Here is a 20,843-nt window from a genome sequence, read left to right on the forward strand (position 1 = left end):
ACAGCTCCGCCCTCCTTCTCCCCTCCCCCTCCAGCGGATTCAACTCTCGACGCGCGCGCACAGCACCCTCTTTTTTTCCTCCCCTGGACGTAAATCTCCTCGCTGCCTCTTTCTTTGATGAAAACTAACTGAAGAAAGAGCGTCTTCGCTTCCCTTTCTTTGCATGAGTTCGCCTCAGAAATGCTAGGGATTATTTTTGTGGGGGAGCGGGGCGGAGAGGAAACCTCCTCACTTCGGCGGAGGGATTCCCACCGGAGACTTGTCCGAGGCCGATTTGTAAGGAAGAAGTTCTGGCGCGCAGTTCGTTTGTAGCTTGAGCGAAAGGAAGCGGCGGGAGCTGCTGCGCATGTGCGGGAGTGGCCCGGGAGAACCGGCGATGGGCTCCCAGCGGATTCAGGAGTCGCTCCTTCGGTTTCACAGCCTCCTCCTGCGGTGAGTGTTTTCCTCTTCGCACCTTTTTCATTTGACTTCTCTCCCTCCCTGCCCCTCATGATATGCTGCAAGTGTCTTGAGGGCGGGATGCCTTCGCCTCTTACCTTCACAACAACCCTGTAAGGTAGGGCTGCTGCTGAGTTAAATGGATAGTATGCAGATGACCAAAAACAGCTTTAGCATATGTAATGAGACAAGAATCCAATATCTCTCCTTGGAGGAAAGGTGGGGGTGCAATAAATAATTGAATGTTCTTGTGTCATACTGTGGTGCATTTCTTTTTGTGTGTGTATAATTTTTATTAAGTTTTCTGTTTTACAATTTAAAATATTCATTAAAAAACCTTAAAATGTCAATGACTTCCAATCTTCTCTCTCCATGGTTCAGTTTGCATATCATAAATCCCTGTATATTTTACATAAACTAAACCATTCAGTATTCCATTAATACATCCATCAAAACTTGTTCAAAAATTTATCTTAATGCTGCCAGCGTTTTCAAGTATGCAGAGTTTCCCCTCATATATTAAATAAACATTTTTCCAATCTTCTTTAAACGTATGTTCTTCTTGTTCTCGTTCTGTATGTTATGTCCGCAAGCTGCGTATATTCCATCAGTTTAAGTTACCATTCTTCTTTAGTTGGGACCTCACTCATTTTCCATTTTGGGGCTACTGTGGTGCATTTCTTAATGTCGGGTGGTGCAGAAACTTTGGGTTTTAAAAATAATTAAATGTAATGCCCTGTTAACACATTACGTTTTTAAAAATTGCTTCTTGCAGTTATGTTGCATCTTGTAAGTTAAGTAAGGAATTGGTGACTGCTCCAGAGTGCATTACATTTAATTAAAAATAATTAAATGTAATGCCCTGTTAACACATTACGTTTTTAAAAATTGCTTCTTGCAGTTATGTTGCATCTTGTAAGTTAAGTAAGGAATTGGTGACTGCTCCAGAGTGGTGGTTTTGGGCCAAGCAATGAGTGAGAATTGGCTAGCGCTAGGACAAGGGAGAATTGGCTAGCACTAGGACAAGGCATCTACTTCTGCTTCATTGACTACGCAAAAGCATTTGACTGTGTCGACCACAGCAAACTATGGCAAGTTCTTAAAGAAATGGGAGTGCCGGATCACCTCATTTGTCTCCTGAGAAATCTCTATGGGGGACAAGAAGCTACAGTTAGAACTGGATATGGAACAACTGATTGGTTCAAAATTGGGAAAGGAGTACGACAAGGCTGTATATTGTCTCCCTGCTTATTTAACTTATATGCAGAATTCATCATGCGAAAGGCTGGACTGGATGAATCCCAAACCGGAATTAAGATTGCCGGAAAAAATATCAACAACCTCAGATATGCTGATGATACTACCTTGATGGCAGAAAGTGAGGAGGAATTAAAGAACCTTTTAATGAGGGTGAAAGAGGAAAGCGCAAGATATGGTCTGAAGCTCAACATCAAAAAAACTAAGATCATGGCCACTGGTCCCATCACCTCCTGGCAAATAGAAGGGGAAGAAATGGAGGCAGTGAGAGATTTCACTTTCTTGGGTTCCATGATCACTGCAGATGGTGACAGCAGTCACGAAATTAGAAGACGCCTGCTTCTTGGGAGAAAAGCAATGACAAACCTAGACAGCATCTTAAAAAGCAAAGACATCACCTTGCCGACAAAGGTCCGTATAGTTAAAGCTATGGTCTTCCCAGTAGTAATGTACGGAAGTGAGAGCTGGACCATCAAGAAGGCTGATCGCCGAAGAATTGATGCTTTTGAATTATGGTGCTGGAGGAGACTCTTGAGAGTCCCATGGACTGCAAGAAGATCAAACCTATCCATTCTCAAAGAAATCAGCCCTGAGTGCTCACTAGAAGGACAGATCCTGAAGTTGAGGCTCCAGTACTTTGGCCACCTCATGAGAAGAGAAGACTCCCTAGAAAAGACCCTGATGTTGGGAAAGATGGAGGGCACAAGGAGAAGGGGACGACAGAGGATGAGATGGTTGGACAGTGTTCTCGAGGCTACTAACATGAGTTTGGCCAAACTGCGAGAGGCAGTGAAGGATAGGCGTGCCTGGCGTGCTCTGGTCCATGGGGTCACGAAGAGTCGGACACGACTGAACGACTGAACAACAACAACAGGACAAGGGTGGAAAAAGGGCAGGCATGGGCAGGTGTCAAGGCTTTGTCATCATAATCCTGTACCAAGGATGATACAGTACACTGCTTAATATAAATGTATCTATTTATATATTGCTATCAGGTCTGCAACTTATCAAATAAGCTTACAGAATTTAATTTTTTTGCAAGTTCCTTTTGTGGAATGGGCCTTCTGGGATACCTGTAACAGTTCTTTGGAACCTGCAGGTGGTTCCCTAGAAATTAACGTCTGGCTCTTTCTACCTCCTGCTTGCCCCTAATTAACCAAGATACAAGGCACAGGATGGGGTCAAGCCCACAAAGGGATAAGGCTGTGCAAAACAGGCTTGATTCTTAGTCAGTGGGAGCCCACACATTGCTGCCATGAGAACATAAGAAGAACCTGCTGGATCAGGCCAATAACCCATCTAGTCCAACATCCTGGTTTCACAGTGACCCCTCAGATGCCTATGGGGAACCCACAAGCTGAATATGAACACAACAGCGATTCTCAGCAACTGGCATTCAGAGGTATTCTGTGGAGGTTCTACCGTGAAGAACCTTCAATGGAGGTAGAACATAGCCATTGTGGCTAGTAGCCATTGGTAGCCTTGTACTCCACAATTTATTCTAATCCTGTTTTAATGCCATCTAAATTGCTGGCCATCACTGCTTCCTGTGGGAGTGAGTTCCATAGTTTAACTATGTGCCAAAGGTTCCTTTTTATTTTCTCCTGCAGTGGGCTTAAGGGAAACTGCAAAATGCTGCACTCGCTTGGGGACAGTGTTGACAATGAGTCTTGTCCTGAGCTTTTAAGTAACAGCTTGACAGGCAAAAATTAAATGGATGTGAGCATTTTTCTACTGCTGCTTAATTAATGTTTAATGATTGGAGGTGGGATTGGAATAGCAACCTTAGGACAGATGGTGATTTTAGCAGTATTTGTATACTGACAGCGTTACCAGAAGATTATTAGGGTTGGCCTGCAAAATATTTCTGTTGAAGTCTGTTTGTTAATTCAGAAAACCAAATACTATAAATTACTTATGTTACAGAGTATATGAGGAAGGAAAAAAGAATATCAACCAAGGACCACTTACCTTTGAGGTAGGCATGTATAATTTCTCCCAAAACACACCCATTCTGTTGTACAACAGTAGATGAAAATGTATAGTTCTGCAATTGTAGGGGTGCTAATTCAGATCTACATTCAGAAAAGGAGGAGAAGAAATCTATGGATTAATCTGATTGACAAACCCTAAAATTGTATTTCTGAATCTGATAAATTCATCTGATTGATTTGAAATGGCAAGTCAACTCATGCTATAAGAACAGCTATTGAGTAAATTCCATTCTGTGCCTTGAAAGTTGCAGATGTTGGAATGAGCTCTTAACAGTTTCTTGTAAGGAAAATATAGATCTTCTCTCATTTTTGCCATATTGTAGACCCTTATCTGAAGATTTTTTATGTAGCTTTGGTGCTTTTGCTTCCTTGACATTCATCAGCCTAATTTTTTAAGTATGTGTATGTTGCTATGTAGATTAAGGCTGCAATGTAGTTCAATAGGAGATAACCTTCATTAAATGTGAAAAGTCCAACTCTGGATCACCACTGAAGAGATCGCTGAGATCAGGGGAGGGGGAAATATGCCTGCGATTTGGAGATTAGCTTTTCGTCAGGGGAGAGGAAATGGACAGAAGAAAACTCATTCTTAGTCTCACTTCATATAGATTTGCTTCATGTATTGATGCTCTAAATTAATTATAGCAGATAATGTTCTGTTCCTCAAGTGTCATTTAAATGCTTCCCAAAGCTGTGCTGCAGAAATTAAACTGTTTGTTCTTCCAGGCTGATGTGCAAGTCTATTTGATTCAAGAAGGATGTATAAATCCCTTGCAGAGCTTCTGGGACAGGAGTGATACAATGTTCATTATGGAGAAAGTAGTATGTTTAGTGCCTTTATTTTAAAACAAACATTGAGCTTGTTTTTGTCTGAGCGGTAATCATTCTAACACAATTGCTTGTTCTTATAGAGACCTTGTGAAGAAATGCAAGAACTGGAAGAGCAGCAGATAGGTGACCCTTCTATTTCTAGGACTTTCCCCAAAGAGAATTCTTCAGCACTTGCTTTACCTCTTCCAAGAGCAAGGTGTGTGAATCCTAATTTTTATATTTTTATTGAAAAGAATGCACTCTCTTAACAACCAACAGAAGACTGTTTATTATGCAAGTCAAAAGCTGTAATTGAATGTGTAAACTTCTGTGAAATGCTGAAAAATGTTTCATGTTGGCCTTCGTAGGCAGCCACCTGTAACTCCTCTAAGAGGAGCCTATGTTAAATTTGCATGAAGATAATAGCTTTTATTACATGTGAGACATAAATTAGCTTTTTTTAATTTGGGATAGCTTGCTATTGTAAGATCAAACGATCCAGCTGAGAAGTTAGTGGCTTGGTTTGGATTGTCATATCTCAGCTTCTTAAGATGAGATTTGTACTAGACTTCCCCTGTCCTTATGCTCCCCTTTCTCAATGCAATGTGATAAGCCAGAAAGTCTTCAGTTAATCATCGTTTCCTATGATGTCTGAACTAGGTAACTATAGTTACATTTCACGGTTTGAAGTTGGTTTAAGATGCTTGCTCATTCTGAATCTGGTAGTAATACCAGTAACTATAGCTCCCCAGTTTGGACATTGCAGGAAACTGCAGTTAATTTAAGATGTGCCACAGCATGCCAGCAAAAAGGAAGAAGGGTTGAGCCAGGAATAGAGCAGATGTTCCTTCCTATCAGGTCAGGCACCTGCAGTTTTGATGTTTCATCACCTGCTGAAAACAGTTCTGCTTCTCTAAGCATTTTCAGAGAATTAATTTGAGTCAGTGTTTATAATTTATTCTGTACTCTGTGGTGTTTTAATGCTTTTATTGTATACCACCATTGTGTTTTCTTAGGATAGCACATGCGTTTGTTGGTTTATTAAGCAAAGAGGTTATCTTCTAAATCAGGCTACTGTGGCATAGAAAGGAATTAAGCATTATCCCCTCATAATACACTCCTGACAGTTATTGAACAATTCTGACGTCTTTAAGTTTGTTTCCAGGCAGTTGATTTCATTCTACACAATGTCTCAAAATCCAAACATGGCCCACCCCAACATAAACGAGTCAGCACCGCTTCCTCCACTCTGGGTGCGATGTGATCACACCGACCCCAAACAAACTGTCTGGCTAGGAGCTGAACCTTTCTGCACTGGAAACAAGATTACAGGGATCCATCTATACACAGTTACCTGCAATGGTAAGATTTTCTCTTGGATACCTTACTTATCAGCAACCTCTTCACTGAATTTGAGTGAGAGGAAGTAGAGATGTTAAGACTATTAATGTAAACCCCCCCCCCTTTTTTTTTAGTCTTTAAAATGCAGTGTCTGCATTTCTGGTCCATAAGTCTTAGTTCATCACCTCTAGTCCCAAATATATTTTTCAGAAAGTGGTTGTTGGCTATATTGGTTAATACAGCATGTAGTACAGTAAACAAGTTGGGTTTTTCTTAATTCAAATGGTATTACCTGGAAATGTAGCTATTTGATCTTGATGGCCTGGTGGGTGTACTTTACTTGCTGTTTTAAAGAGATGTAGACAAGTGGGTGTGTATTACTGGTTGCCAGTAATAATTTTTGTCTCAGAGAAACCCATAATCTAGATTCTTTTCATAGCTTCTCAATGTTGGGAAAGGCAGTAGGATACTGATATGAGGGGAATCTTCTGGTGCAAGCAAATCCCAAGAGGAAACTGACATGTTGTTCTTCCAAAGTTAGAAAACTACTAAATTCAGGTTTTTTTTTTATTCAGGTCCAATATCAAATAAAAATTATTCAGCAGACTTGCAAGAACTAAAAGATACTCACAGAATAAGGAATCACTCTTCTGATGTAAGTTTCTCTAGTTTATTATTATTATTATTATTATTATTCACACCTATACAAATATTGGAACTACTTTAATTTTCAAATGCACACAACTGGCGAAACCTCGTCACTTACTGCCTAGGCCCCTAAAATACTGATATTTAGTCTTAGGACATAGCCTCTGTAGGGCTAGAGCCTAAACAATCTGGGTCTAGCTCTGGTTTGGGATTTAATCCTTAGTGGGATTTTTATGGTAACAACTTTTTAATTGGGTGTTTGTCTTGTTCTAAACTATGGGTGACATCCAATGTTAGATAATCAGACTTCCCCTTCCTTACCTGCCTCCCCCCCCCCCAGGTCCCTTCTCCCTCAGAAATATGCTCTGGAAGGTCACCTTTGCAACAGCATTCTGCAACTGTAAACTGTTAATTCTACTTAACGGCCTTAGCCCAGTATACCTGAAGCAGCGTCTCCACCTCATTGTTCAGCCCAGACACTGAGGTCCAGTGCCGAGGGCCTTCTCGGTAGTGGCGCCCGCCCTGTGGAACACCTTCCCATCAGATGTCAAGGAAATAAAAAACTATCTGACTTTTAGAAGATTTTTGAAGGCAGCCCTGTTTAGGGAAGTTTTTAATGCCTGATGTTTTATTCTGTTTTTAGTGTTCTGTTTGGAGCTGCCCAGAATGGCTGGGGAAACCCAGCCAGATGGGTGGGGTATAAATAAATTTTAAAAATTTATTATTATTATTATTATCATCATCATCATCATCATCATCATCATCATCATATTTATTTATTTATTATAGTTGACAATAAAGGGTTTTGCCCGTTACAAGTTCCTTGAAACCACTTCGTTAGACTCCCTCTCACTGGAGGACACCCTTATTCCATTGGAGAGAAATATATACGCTGATTTTTCTTGGAACTCTGTAAAGAAGATGATGGAGTTCCCTCCCCTGACTTCTGCTGCCACACTGGTAAGGAAATCACCTCTCTTAACATATTATAGTAGCAGAGTAAAACTTTGCTGACTTAACTATGAATAGTGTAAATTGACAAACTAATAAAAAATTCTTTCCAGTAGCACCTTAGAGACCAACTAAGTTTGTTCTTGGTATGAGCTTTTGTGTGCATGCACACTTCTTCAGATACTGAAGAAGTGTGCATACACACGAAAACTCATACCAAGAACAAAACTAGTTGGTCTCTAAGGTGCTACTGGAAAGAATTTTTTATTTTGTTTTGACTATGGCAGACCAACACGGCTACCCACCTGTAACTTGACAAACTAATGTTAGGTAGTTCAACTAGTGATAGTGCATTATTAGTCTTCCTGGGCTCTAGCAAGGATCCAGATCAAGAATTATGCTTTTTTTAACTTTCAGAAGATTCAGATGGCATCTGGGAGCCCCTTGAGTTCTGTGTATGAACTGAACAGGGAGTTGCAGTTCCTTCTGGTAAGTATAGCTATGAAAATCGCATTTCAGAAGAGAACTATTGGTCATATAGTAACAAGGATGGTTGTGTGGTTTTAAACAGCTGCCTTAAACCAAATTAATATTTGTAAGAATACTCCAAATTTAAAAATAAATGTTTTGGAAGTCAGCTCACTCAGTAAAGATCATGGTAGTTCCAGAGGTTTTTCTTTTCTTTCTTAAGAAATGGAACAAAGTATGAAGTCCCAAGTACAGTCCTAAGCACACTTACCAAGGAGTAAGGTCAATAATCTCAGTGGGTCTTGTCTGAGTAAACACAATTGATTCTTAGTTGGACCAAAATCCTACCCTGAGTACACTTTTTTTGGCAGAATTTACACATGGTTTTTCTAGGGGCAGATCCACTATACATTTAAAACAGTGGTTCCCCCCCCCCCAAAAAAAAAAAAATTGGGTCACCAATTTGGTTCCATAAACTTAACCCCTGTGCACCCTACCATAACCAATACAAAGCTCTTGAATAGTGATCTTTTTGTTTTGTTTACACGGTGCTGTCAAGAGTTTGGCTGAGAGCTTGAAGACTGGCATGGATGACTGGCCTAAACCTGTGGGGGGGAAACCAGCTGTTGAACTAGTACAGAAACTTTTGAAAGGTAACTTTGTAGTATTCTGGAAATGTTTGCTGTGAAAAGCTGGACATGGACCATAGCTCAGTTGTAGAGCATTTGTTTTGCATACAGAAGATCCCATGTTCAAACTATGGCACTTGCAGGTAGAGCTGGGAATGCCCTCTGTCTGAAACTCTAGAGAGCCTCTGCCAGTCAGTGTAGACAATACTGAGCTAGATGGACCCAGTTGTCAGACTTGTCGTAAGGCAACTTCTTGTGCTTCCAATAGAAGTAGAGGTAAATTTGTTGGGTTCAGTAAATGTCCATTGCAGCCAAAGTTCTTTAGCAGCACTACTGTATTTGGATTACATCAATGGCATTTGCATTATGTATTGATACTCTGCTATGTGTACCTTGCCAATAGATTTGTACTGTCATCCTCTCTCCCTCCCACTTTAGATTTAAAGGACACAATGGACGGTTTGAAGATGCCAAACAGTAGTGATGCTGAGGTATTCAGGGCTGTGAAATTTTTCATTGTTTGTCATTGCCAGGGCAGTTTCAGTCTGTAGTTGCTGGATATGTGTTGGCTGTTAATTGTTCGTTAACTTGACTTTTACTATTTATCTGTTTGCTAATTGAAGTTAAGCCTTATAGGTGTGTATAGGAGGGACTGTGCTCTTAGAACTCTCTTCCAGTGCAACTGTGCTTTTTGTTACTTTTTAAACTTAAATACCTTTTCATTTCTAAAATATCGAAGCAGTCCCTTGTTACAGTTGGGCTATATCCTGTTGCAATTCAGATTGGTACCAACCACTTCTATTTATTTATTTAAAAGCATTTATAATAATTTTTAAATCACTAAGCGGTGTGCAATTACAGCCAGTGTGGTGTAGTGGTTAAGAGTGGTTAGACTCATAATCTGGGGAACCGGGTTCGTGTCTACGCTCCTCCACAAGCAGCTGCTGGGTGACCTTGGGCTAGTCACACTTCTCTGAAGTCTCTCAGTCCCACTCACCTCACACTCACCTCTTCTTCTTCTTCTATTATTTTTTAAATGTCATTTAAAAATGCAGCCTAAATATGATAAAAGAGCAATATAAAATCATATAAAACAGATACAATAGGAATTGGGGAATTCTAACACATAAAGCAAGAGTCTGATTGTCAGGGTCAAGAAAAGCCTGGGCAAAAAGATATCTCTACAAGACATCTGAAGCATATGATGGCTGCTGCTCTCACATGGGGCAAACAGAAGTAGGCATGCCACCAAACGGGCAGTAGCAGAAATGCTTGTTTTCAGGGGTCCACCCTATGGTAAAAATATCATAGGGTGTGATGCAATGAGTGGATTTCTCCAGATGATCAAAGTTACCTTACAGGTCTATATTGGGGCAGTTTTTCAGGTCCTGGGGTGCACTAGTGCAACTCATTTCAGTGATGGGGACATATTAGACTAGTCTAACACAAAGTCTGATGGGTTTGGGGTGGCATGTCTGCTCCCGTTGATTCCCTTTGTTCAGCCTTCTCCAACCTTGTGCCACTACCAACCTAACATTGTGTGATCCAAAGGAACCCTTCCATATGTACCTGTAACTATTTGGCTTTTTTATATGTTACTGCTGTTGGTTAAAAAAAGGTGTAGTGGTTTTTGCTTCTTTATTGTAAATGCACGGTGATAGATTTATTTGAAGAGCAAGATATAAATAACTGAAATAATATTAAATCCATGCCTTTATTTTGAAGGATGATTTTAAAAATTATTTTCAGAATCTCCAGGATGACACCGCTGTAGTTTATGGCACCATGAAAACACATTTTAGCAGGAGAAGAGACATTGATTTTGTTGAGCAGATCTGGTGTAAAATATGGAAGAGTAAGTATGCTTCTGGATGATGCTAGGTATCTTTTATTTTAAGATTTTTTTAGCCTGTAAGAGAAATGGCTGAAGGTTTCTGCATTGTCCTGTGTATTTGTTTGTTTTTCATTTGAGCCACTTTTAATTAACACTGATTTTATTTAATGCTTTGCTCTGCTCCCCCTCCCCCAAGATGTTGCGTCATATGAAGAATTGGTGGAGTGCTTCACATTGGTAATGAAAGCTCTCCAGCATGGTGAATTGAAGACCTGGGTATGTAATTAATAAAGCTTACATCTTAGGCAAACCAATCCTATCTAGGGATTGTCTGACTTCAAGCTTTTGGGATCTGCTTTTTCCCTGTAATCCTGCTGTCTGCAAACTGGAACCATGTGCAAAGTACTGTCTTAGAAAGTGGAGCAGGTATAGCCTTAGAGTTAAGGAACAGGGCATACGTTGGTGCCCAGGAATTTGTTTTAAATGCCAGAACCTGAGCTCACTTTTTTTCTGCTGAAAAATCCATTCCTCCAGTCCACCACTTTCTTTGTTTCGTTTTGGAACACAAGAAGTTTTTTTTCTATTGTTCACCAAGAATTTCATTCCCAGTTGTTAATCTACTGCAGTAGATCCCAGTCCACCTTCTGACCACCCTTGCTATATCGTAATTATGTTATTGGGAAGTATGCGGGGAGACAAGATGCACAGCTACTATGCTAGCTGAGCAGCTGTGGTATCCTGGAAGTATTTGGGATGGGGAGAAGCACAACCAGATAACAAAAAAAAAGATGACAAGCTAACTCGGCATTCCTTGGTGCTACAGTCCACCAGTTGGACTGCTTTGGAAAGGATGCCTACATTGCAGCCATTTTTCATGTTGGGCTTCCACCAAATCTTGTAAAGCCCCAGCCAGAGGAACTACAATATAGGATTGTTCCCTTGTCAGCAGTGGCCAACCTTTTTCAGGCCAAGAGCCTCATTGATCCTTAGCCAACTCTCCAGGGGGCTACCTGCTAAAGTGGGTGGGAAATAAATACCTTTTTAATTAAATGCTGAGTACATAGATTAGAATTCCTCTTTCCCCTGCCTCTCGGCTCATTGTATTTTAATTCCTTCCATATTGACGCGAGTCTTTTTTTTAAAAAGCACTTCTTGTCAATTCTCTCATCTCAGATTTAAGAGAACAGGTTTGGGTTTTTTTGCTTTGGTTTTAAACCAGCTGCTCTGGGATTACAAAAGTAAAGTCTCAGGACAAAGAAAACTTTAAGGGGAAAATAGAGAAGGTGGTTTTGGTTTTGGATTTACCTTGATGAATCTTCAAAGGAGCACAGAGGAATATCGTTCTTAAAATATTGGGCAGAGTTACAGAGGAGCTTCTCCTTGCTGTGTAGACAAAGCAAAAGAAATCTCCACCGGCACCTCTTTACAACACAACTGCAGGTGCACCTCTCTGGCAGATCTCATTTTCTCTCCTCCTTTTAATTTGGACCAAAGTTTGTTTTTTACCGCCAGGACTCAGCTTACAAACAACTAATGCCTAGAAACCATAAATTAAGTGATATGTTTTTTCTTTATTTGCTTAGTAACTGTAAGCAGTCTTGTATAGCCCTTGCAGAATTCCTATCAAAGCAGTTTCCAAGTTACTTTCTCTTAAGGCAGTTGCAGCTTCTACAAATGTAAATGGCTTATTGGAGCTCACTTTACACCTTCCTAATGAATCAGCCTCAAGGCAAAAGCAAACAGAAGGTGCTAAAGATCCTTCCAAAGACCATGAACAATCTGCTCACCCTGAGTCTTCATCTCAGTTTACAGAGTCTTGATCATGAAATGACAGTGCTCTCCGCAAAGTCACGCAGGAGGCTTCTGGGACAAAGATCTAATTTGATATAATTGGCACTGAACGGAGCATATCCAGTGAATTTACTTTGGGTTTTTTTTAAGGACTAGGCTCGTGCTGGGGAATGTGCTGCATATTGAGGAGTCTTGAGTCACTGCCTGGTTGCCTGGCAGCAATTTCTAGTTGCCAGTGGTGACCAGGAAACTTCTTTATGGCAGGTCTGCTTCCAGCCCCTAAGAGGAATGCTTTAGTTCAGCCAGCCCTATTCAGGCTTTGTAAGTGTGGGTAGGGGCAGGCAGGGGAGTTTCAGGGAGAATAAGTAGACCACCTTTTTTTTCTTTCCGACCCCTATGATAACTTTCCCAGCTGTGCTGAGGATAAGATAATGCATCCATATGGCGGATCTCTGCCCGATTCCCTGGAATAACACTGCCATTCAAAATTAGGCAACAGTGGGTGAGATGGACAAACAGCCTGTGGTGGTAAAAAGCAGCTTTTTATATTCTCGGTGGGCCCTGTTTTAAGGCTGGTACCTATGAAACCAAGCACCTGAAACCTAAGTAGCCAGCATGGTGGGAGGGTTCTGGAGAAATGGGAAAGAGAAAATCTGTTTTCCTTTCCTTGCTCCTGAAATACAGTGCAGAGACAGTAGGTGGGCTTTTTAATGTCATGTCATAGACCTGCTCCCACCTTAACCCCTTTCTGTCATGTTACTAACTATCTTAGGGGTTTGCAGAGCCAGTTTTCTCCCCTACCCCACAATTTCCCTTTATTTGGCACCCCTCAATATTCCATACATCTTAGAAACTTGCATGTTGTGCTCTCTGTGAATTTAATAATAATATTTTTTTTTTTACAAACTGTTGTATTTCTTTGTACCCAGGGCAGGGGTTAAAACAAATCTGACAATTTGCTGTGCTGGTTGGGGCTGATGGGAGTTGTAGTCCACTAACATCTGGAAGGCACTATAAAGGCTCCCAACTATGAAACCACACTCTTATTGCTTTTGTGTGACCCTGCTTTACTTCCAAACTAAGAGGTATTCTGCTACCTGATTTTGCTAATTGAGGGAATGAGTATCAGTGAATGTATTTGGTTGAACGATTAGGGCAGAATGTTACTGTTATGCACTGAACTGACTCGTATAGCCTTCAGAAATGGGTTCTCTTAAAACTACTCTTTGTGCTGTAATAGTGCTTCACTATATCTTATCAGTAGACAGGATGTATACATTTATTTATACAGATTATGTCTCTGTAGGTTCATCAAGGAAGTAACAGCTTACTGAGCAAACTGATTAAGCAATCTTATAATGGAAGCATAGAAACAGTTTCTCTTAGTGGACATACTCCAATTCAAATGCTTCTAGAAATTGGTGTGGATAAGATGAAGAGAGATTATGTTAGCTATTTTGTAGGTAAGTCTGTTTTGCACAACCATCATGATATTGGGTGACTGCATCCAAACAATCCATCACTTTTGAAATCAATCTCTTTCAATTAAAAAGATCTAGATGGGCATGTCATGAAAAAGGATTTTAAATTCTGTTGGGCAAATTACTTAATTACATGTTAGGACTGTTTCCATGAATGCTACTTTTGGATATAAACCAACAAAAGTGACTGACTTACTCAACAAACTATCAGCTGAGTTTGCCAGATGGTCCTTGTCCTTACATTGCTGTTCTACATTATCTTCACATAATATTTAGAAGATTTCTCTTTTTAAAAGACAATGTTATTTTTTTGGGGGGGGGATTGCAGATATTTTTTTTAGGAGCAGAGAGTGTTCATAAATCCCCGTCAGTGGGAATGGTGGAATATAAATAAATGAATGAGCAGGAGGTTTGCATTTAAAACATAAGTACAAAAAAGAAAGAAGAGAGAGAATTGTTAGGGATCCATCGGAAGAGGGTACAATGATGAGTACCGTTTATGTACAAATTAATTTCTGCATAAGTTAATAAGTTTTCAATATTGCCTTCAGCACATTTCTTAAATCGCCTCCCATAGAGAGCTCTTGACCCAAATGTTTGGTTTTATTACACTATTGTGTCTTACTGTCTTTGTTTGTTGGAAGTCATCCAGAGTGGCTGGGGTAATGCAGTCAGATGGGCGGCATATAAATAATACATTATTATTATTATTATTATTATTATTATTATTATTACTACTACTACTACTACTACTACTAATTAAATATGAATGTGTGCCAAGGTTTAAATGTAACTTTGCCAAAAAAATTATAATGTTCCTTCCCATATTTGTAACAATATACAATTTATGCACTAGAATCTTAATATTTTTCCCAAGTATTTAGCAACTAAAATTATTGGTTGAACCAACGTTTTTGCCACTGTACATCTTTCTTTTTATATGTGCTACTAGGCAATAATTCTAGTACCAATTTCCTTCTACATTTTTTTACATACCTTAATGAATCTGATTGCACTTGGTGGTCTAGACTCCTGGTCGTGCTCCTAGATCAGGGGTCAGCAAACTCTTTCAGCAGGGGGCCGGTCCACTGTCCCTCAGACCTTGTGGGGGGCCGGACTATATTTTGAAAAAAAATATGAACAAATTCCTATGCCCCACAAATAACCCAGACATGCATTTTAAATAAACGCACACATTCTACTCATGTAAAAACACCAGGCAGGCCCCACAAATAACCCAGAGATGCATTTTAAATAAAAGGACACATTCTACTCATGTAAAAACACTCTGATTCCCGGACCGTCTGCAGGCTGCATTTAGAAGGCGATTGGGCCGAATCCAGCCCCCGGGCCTTAGTTTGGGGACCCCTGTCCTAGACCCATTTATTCATGGCTAATTTTGCTGACCTAATTGATATCAATACATTGTATGTAGCATTGCTGCTGAAAGAGGGGCCTTCTGCTGCCTGTAAATATTAGTGGCTGCAAAACTGCCCTATTTTTAAAAAAGTTTTCTGAACCACACTTCAATAAAAAATAATCCCAGAGTGGGGTACAATATAATAAGCACGATAAAACATAAATTATATTAGCAAATAGAACTTTAAAACAGCAACAAAACACACAGAGACAGTAGAATTCTCCAATAAGAAGTCAACCAAAGGCTGGGATGCAAAAAAGAAAAGAAAAAAAGTGTTTTTAATTTGTTAAGAAGTTAAAACTCTGCTGTGGCCAACTTGCAAGGTCTCTTACTGATCTGGGTTTCATCTCAAGTTTTCTCATTGGTCTTGGGCTCTTTGCAGAGCAAACTTGGAGGGAGGCTTGTGACTTTCTGTGTAATATCCCCATTTGTGTTTTTTCATATATATATATAAATGAAAGGTAAGCCTGCTATTTTGTTATTAGTTTCCCTTGTATTTAAAATTATGCTAAGCAGAACTATCTTTGTTTCAGGCAAGAAATTTGCAATCCGTACTCACTTGGTAAGAGACTTAAAATTTTCCTCTCTGCAAAACAGTAGTGAATGACTGGCCCAGCCTGCACAGTGCTAGTTCTGCTCTGAGTAAACCAACTGGAATTAATGGACCTATGTTAGTCATTCCCATCCATTTCAATGGGTCTACTCTGAGCAGGACTAGCATTTGATACAACTCACTGATCTTGGCCACTTTGTTTCCCCTTGTGCTTTATCGAGAAGCAGCAAACCATAATCCCCGGATTAGCATTGTTTCCAAACTGGAGATGGTAGTTTGTTTCATTCCCAACAGACTATCGTCAGTGAGCCAAAAACAAACGTTGGTTACAGTTCAGGGGTTTAAGGGAATGGGGCAGACCATGATCCCTGGTTTGGACAGAACACTAGGCCAAGAATCATGGTTTGTTTCCAACACATGATAACAGGGGGAGCAAAGCAGCTTTCACAGTAAACCATTAATTATGGTTTACTATGATGAACGAACTAGACCTTTTATGAGCGGAACTGCAGCAATTCTTTTGGCTTAGTCTTTCTTGAGTAAAGTAGGGGTGAGCACTGTGTTGCATGTATTGAAGTATTTGTGTTGTATTCTGTCTTAATCCAGCAATTTATATATATTTGGTGTCTCTTAAAGGCTATTGATTTTTGTTCTTTGCCACCTCTTTGTCTTGAAGGACTACTTCATGTCAACTTCAGTCGATCTGCAGGAGCAGGTTCATCGCATCCAGAAACTCCACCATATGCTAGAGATCATGGACAATTGTGTAGAACTTCTTAAACTCGAGCAAGAGAACCTCTTCTTCTTGACACAGTAAATGTTTACCAGCAAATCTTAATAGCAAGGACAAGTGAATTCTCTGGAATACTGATATGTGGAATGGGAAAACGGCCATCTTAATTGAGGATGGAGACTGCAATCCCAATATGGGTGGGGTAGAAATGATAATAATAATAATAATAATAATAATAATAATAATAATAATAATAATAATAATAGCATTATTAATTATTATTATTTAACCCTTCTTTTATTTTCCTGTGTATCATAGTGTGTACTGCTGCTAACTCCTTTCTCCATTTGTAAGTGGTTTTAAGAGAAGTGCAGCTTTCACAAAAATACAACTTGGGGGCAAATATTTAATAGTGATTGGATTATTGAGATCTTACTCTGTTGCTGTGTGTCAAGTTTTTTGGCCATAGAATATATTTATAAAGGGGGGGAGTACTGTTTAATTCTTAACAGCTAAGCTCTAAATCAGTGGCTCCCAAATTTTTTCATGCCACTAACTCCATGGTTACATAAATTCATACCCAGTGCTGCCTACTCTTTAAAAACCATTATTCAGATAGATAGATTAGATTGTTACAGTTCTCAACCAGCACGCACATATCCATAAAAAACAATCCAAAATACATGCTAAAATATGAACTATAAATGTAAACTTTAAGCTTTAAAATTTTTAGATAAAAGAAGATATCACTACTTTAAAAGGTAGGCTACAGCCGGTTATAGCACTGGTTCGTCTTTAGCTCTGTCCTGAAGTTGTGTGGGATCGGACCGAATTTTTATGGCTCTAGCACAGAACCTGGCTACCTTTGCTGTCTCATTAGTGTTTTCATCTGAGAGAAGCCACTCTATATAGAAATTGTCCGAGCGTCCAGGTAGCTCAGCCAGCATCGAATGGATAAACTCGCCTTGCATCTCCTCGTAGAAGCAGCATCGCAAGAGTATGTGGCCAGTAGTTTCCACCTCTCCAGATCCGCACAGGCAGTATCTCTCGCACAATGGGGTCCGTTTGTACTTCCCTTGGAGAACTGCTGAAGGCATTATGTGATTGTGGGCTTCTATGGGAGGGTATTTCTAGTTGGAATAAATATCTGGCTGGACGGGACAGGTATCTCCGTTCCTCCTGAATTAGAAAGTGAGGAACTTTACTCAGATCCTTTTGTCTTTCTATGTCTGTTAACCTGTGTTTAACAGTGATCTTTGCTGAGTTAAAGTCACGTGACATGAGGCTAGATGGATGGAGGCCTATACTTGTCAACTTCTTTACTATGGCCTTGCTCCAAAGGGATTGATAGTTATCTTTTAATAGCAGAGAGGTTACACGCCTGCATCCATACTCTGGCCTCCAGACAAATCATGCCTGCCATTATTCAGAATAGTGGCTTGTACAACCCACTAAGGAAGATAATAGCACAATAAAATTCAAAACAATAACAATTAATTGCACATTTATTCAAAGTCCTGTAAAACTATTTAGTTCAGTTAATTCAACTATTTTGATGATACCAGCTTTTCAAAGTCTGATGGCCATTTACACTTCCCCCTGCTTCCCCCTTGCCTTTCAGCGCCCTCCAGAGGACAGTACCAGCCACTTTGAGAACCACAGCTCTAAATTAAAGTGTCTCTCTGCTCCTATTTAAGAAATCAAAAATCAATTGAAGGGATTTCTGTTGCTGCTATTTCCTGTAAAGGCCCCTAAGTTTTTCAGCATGAATGTGCTCTTTCCACAACTCATGTTCATTCTGGCACTTATGAAAATACCTTCCAAGTAGGTTGTGCTTTGCCTGAGTGTATCTCGTACCTTTTTGCCAGCTGATCACTGTAAAGATTAAGGATGTGGCTGGTTTGGAATAACTTTGTAGGGATCAATAGTTAACATTCCCTGGGTATCTCTTCAGAGCGCTGATTTTTTTTTTTTTAAACTCTCTTCCTAGGTCCTGTATAAATTACTACAAGAAAAATGCCCTGGATGAAAATAATGTATTTCAGCTGCCAGTCAGGACAAGTTTTGTGAAGGAGTTCTACCAAAAGTAAGCTAGGCCTCAGTATTTGAACCCTGGAATTTAAATGCCTGTAGAGCGTTAACTGCCAGGTTGTCTTATAATTGGCTTTCTTCTTGACTGTCCTTCAGTGCAAATCCTCAAGTATGGAGAGTGGAAATCAGCAGTGGGCAAGGAGAGAAAAAAGTGAAAACAATATGGCAGCTGAGCACCACAATGCCAGCTGAACACATGAGCTCAAGCAGTGTAGGTGAGTGGGTCTCTGATCTCAATTTCAGTGTTTGTATTTGCTTCTTTGTGTGTGTGTCCCCCCCACCTCATTCCACTTCCTGTAGCCTGCCTTGCAAATGTCCCATTATTGGGAATCTTATTTTCCAGTACTGGAGCTGATGGCAGACTGGTGATTGCCAATGCAGACGCATCTTACATGTGGTTTAAATGGACCTGAGGCATGTGTGAAGACTTGCATATCAGCAAGGGAGAGGCTATTTATATGTACGAGAGATCACTGATTACAGTTCCTCTTGGCCTCCAAAAATGAAGGGAATTTCTGGGGTGTAGCTTACAGGAGTGTCGTTCTCTAGAAAGAGAAGAAGATGGTTTTCTTCCGTGAAGTATGTGTGTGATACTGAGGAAAGGTAAACAACAAGGGCGCTGGCTCAAATAACTCCCCAAACTAGTTAGTAGACTCGTCTTTCAGTGAGTTTGGAAACAAGTTCCTTATTGGTTACAGTCAGGGCCATGCAGCTGATGGGTTGATTCATTTTGATGGCTTTGCTTTGAGGTCTTCAGAAAGGGAGAAGTACCATCTTTCCACTTCCAGCTATAGCTGATGTAGTGGAGGTCAGATGTTAAGAGAATGTAGGTGTCAGATCCAGATTTCATCCCAAATTGTTCTCTGAAAAAACATTGGACATTTTGGTCCTGGAAAGAACATCCTAGATAGACCAGGTCTCCATATTCTACCTAGGGACTATGTGTTTTTGTCTTAGTTAGAATAACTAAGATCCTGTGGAAGGGCTTCTGTCCTCTTTTTCTGTGCAAGAAAGTGTTCCGTGTCAGTGAGTTTCCGGGTTTCTTGAATTGCATAGTTCAGCTTATTCCTTCACTGTGGGAGCTTCCAAACCTGAGAAAGTCCCCCCCCCCTGCCCCATGGAAAATACAGAAGCCTCCTCTTTTACTTAACCAGACAAAGCTTCGTGGATAAGTCCAATGTTTTGCTCTTAACATCCCATATAGAACCTCATAGTCCACTTGTGGTTTCTCTACCTGTCACCACTTTTGTTTGGTCTTGCAGGTCTTCTGGATGATACTGAAGATGGTAGCAGTAAAGAAATATGTTTTATTACCTTCACTGAGTGCTCTCAGGTGTACTTTACATAAAATAGCGAAATATGAAATCTACATAAGACAGTTATTAATGCCTGATGTTTAAATGTATTTATAATCTTTTGTTCCCCAGAGCGGCTGGGGAAACCCAGCCAGATGGGCAGGGTAGAATTAATGAATGAATGAATGAATGAATGAATAAATAAATAAATAAATGATGGTGATGATGTTCCCAATAAGTGGACTTTTGGAATCTGTTGGAATCCACTCCAGCTTTATATCAAAGTCAATACATGAAGCAGAGCTGCAGCCTTAAAAGTTTAAGGCTTATTCTTTGCTCCTGCTAAACATTTATGTGCTGTCTACAGTGTGCCAGGGGTTAATATACACATTTGTCCACAATACTTGGAATTTATGTTAGGTAGATGGGACTGAGAGGAAGCGAGGAGGGTTGTGGGCTAGCAAAGGAAAAGTGGGGATGTCAGGGAGAGTGGCAGTGAAAAATGAGGTAGTGAGGACTGTTGAAAAGCAAGACACTTCTATTGACAGGTAACCTACTGACCTAGCTATTGAGTAACCCTAAACCAGTTGGCACCTAATTCTCTATAATTCAAATAACGTTTTCTTAATGAAAGCCTCAGCAGGTGGCTGTAGTTTTGCTAAATCAGAAAAGACATTAGACTGGTGGATCTCAGTGTTTGTTACACTTTTCAAATTTTACACCATTCCAGAAGCATATCCCAGCGTTGGACCACAAGCATGGTCCTGATCTCGTAAGAAATGTAAAAAACAAACCCAACAACTGTCATCCAATCAGTCTAATTGATGTTAAAATTCAAGATGAGTTCTTTCTTTTACAAGCAGGAGTTTTGGGCAGCAGCAAGTGAGGTTTAGTGTGGGATTTTCAACATTGAACTCTTCTTGGATATTATTTATATATTCCAGAAGGGCCATTTTATGTGGCCTTTCTTAATTTTTGAAGGCCACTTTTTACTTCAGAAGCAGACAAACAATATGTTAAATTTCTCTCCTAATTTAGATCAGAGATTGCTGTGTCTAGTTAAGTCCCACAGCATAGTCTCAAGGCACATGATGCAGCCACCTTACCAA

General features: G+C 40.0%; 1 protein-coding gene across 1 annotated transcript; it reads left to right on the forward strand.

Annotated features, from left to right (window-relative positions):
• The first annotated feature begins 235 nt into the window (after window positions 1–235).
• ZWILCH (zwilch kinetochore protein) lies at window positions 236–19,848 on the forward strand. Its single transcript, XM_033166440.1, has 18 exons — window positions 236–432; window positions 3,622–3,673; window positions 4,416–4,511; window positions 4,601–4,716; window positions 5,665–5,861; window positions 6,416–6,495; window positions 7,278–7,448; window positions 7,857–7,928; window positions 8,467–8,560; window positions 8,975–9,027; window positions 10,286–10,391; window positions 10,567–10,646; window positions 13,468–13,624; window positions 15,596–15,624; window positions 16,292–16,428; window positions 18,339–18,434; window positions 18,536–18,654; window positions 19,702–19,848. Exons 1-18 carry the CDS (start codon window positions 347–349, stop codon window positions 19,785–19,787), a joined length of 1,827 nt encoding a protein of 608 aa, XP_033022331.1. The 5' UTR covers window positions 236–346; the 3' UTR covers window positions 19,788–19,848.
• The last annotated feature ends 995 nt before the right edge of the window (window positions 19,849–20,843 follow it).

The sequence above is a fragment of the Lacerta agilis genome, chromosome 13 (assembly GCF_009819535.1).
Source record: "Lacerta agilis isolate rLacAgi1 chromosome 13, rLacAgi1.pri, whole genome shotgun sequence".
NCBI classification, from domain to species: Eukaryota; Metazoa; Chordata; class Lepidosauria; order Squamata; family Lacertidae; genus Lacerta; species Lacerta agilis.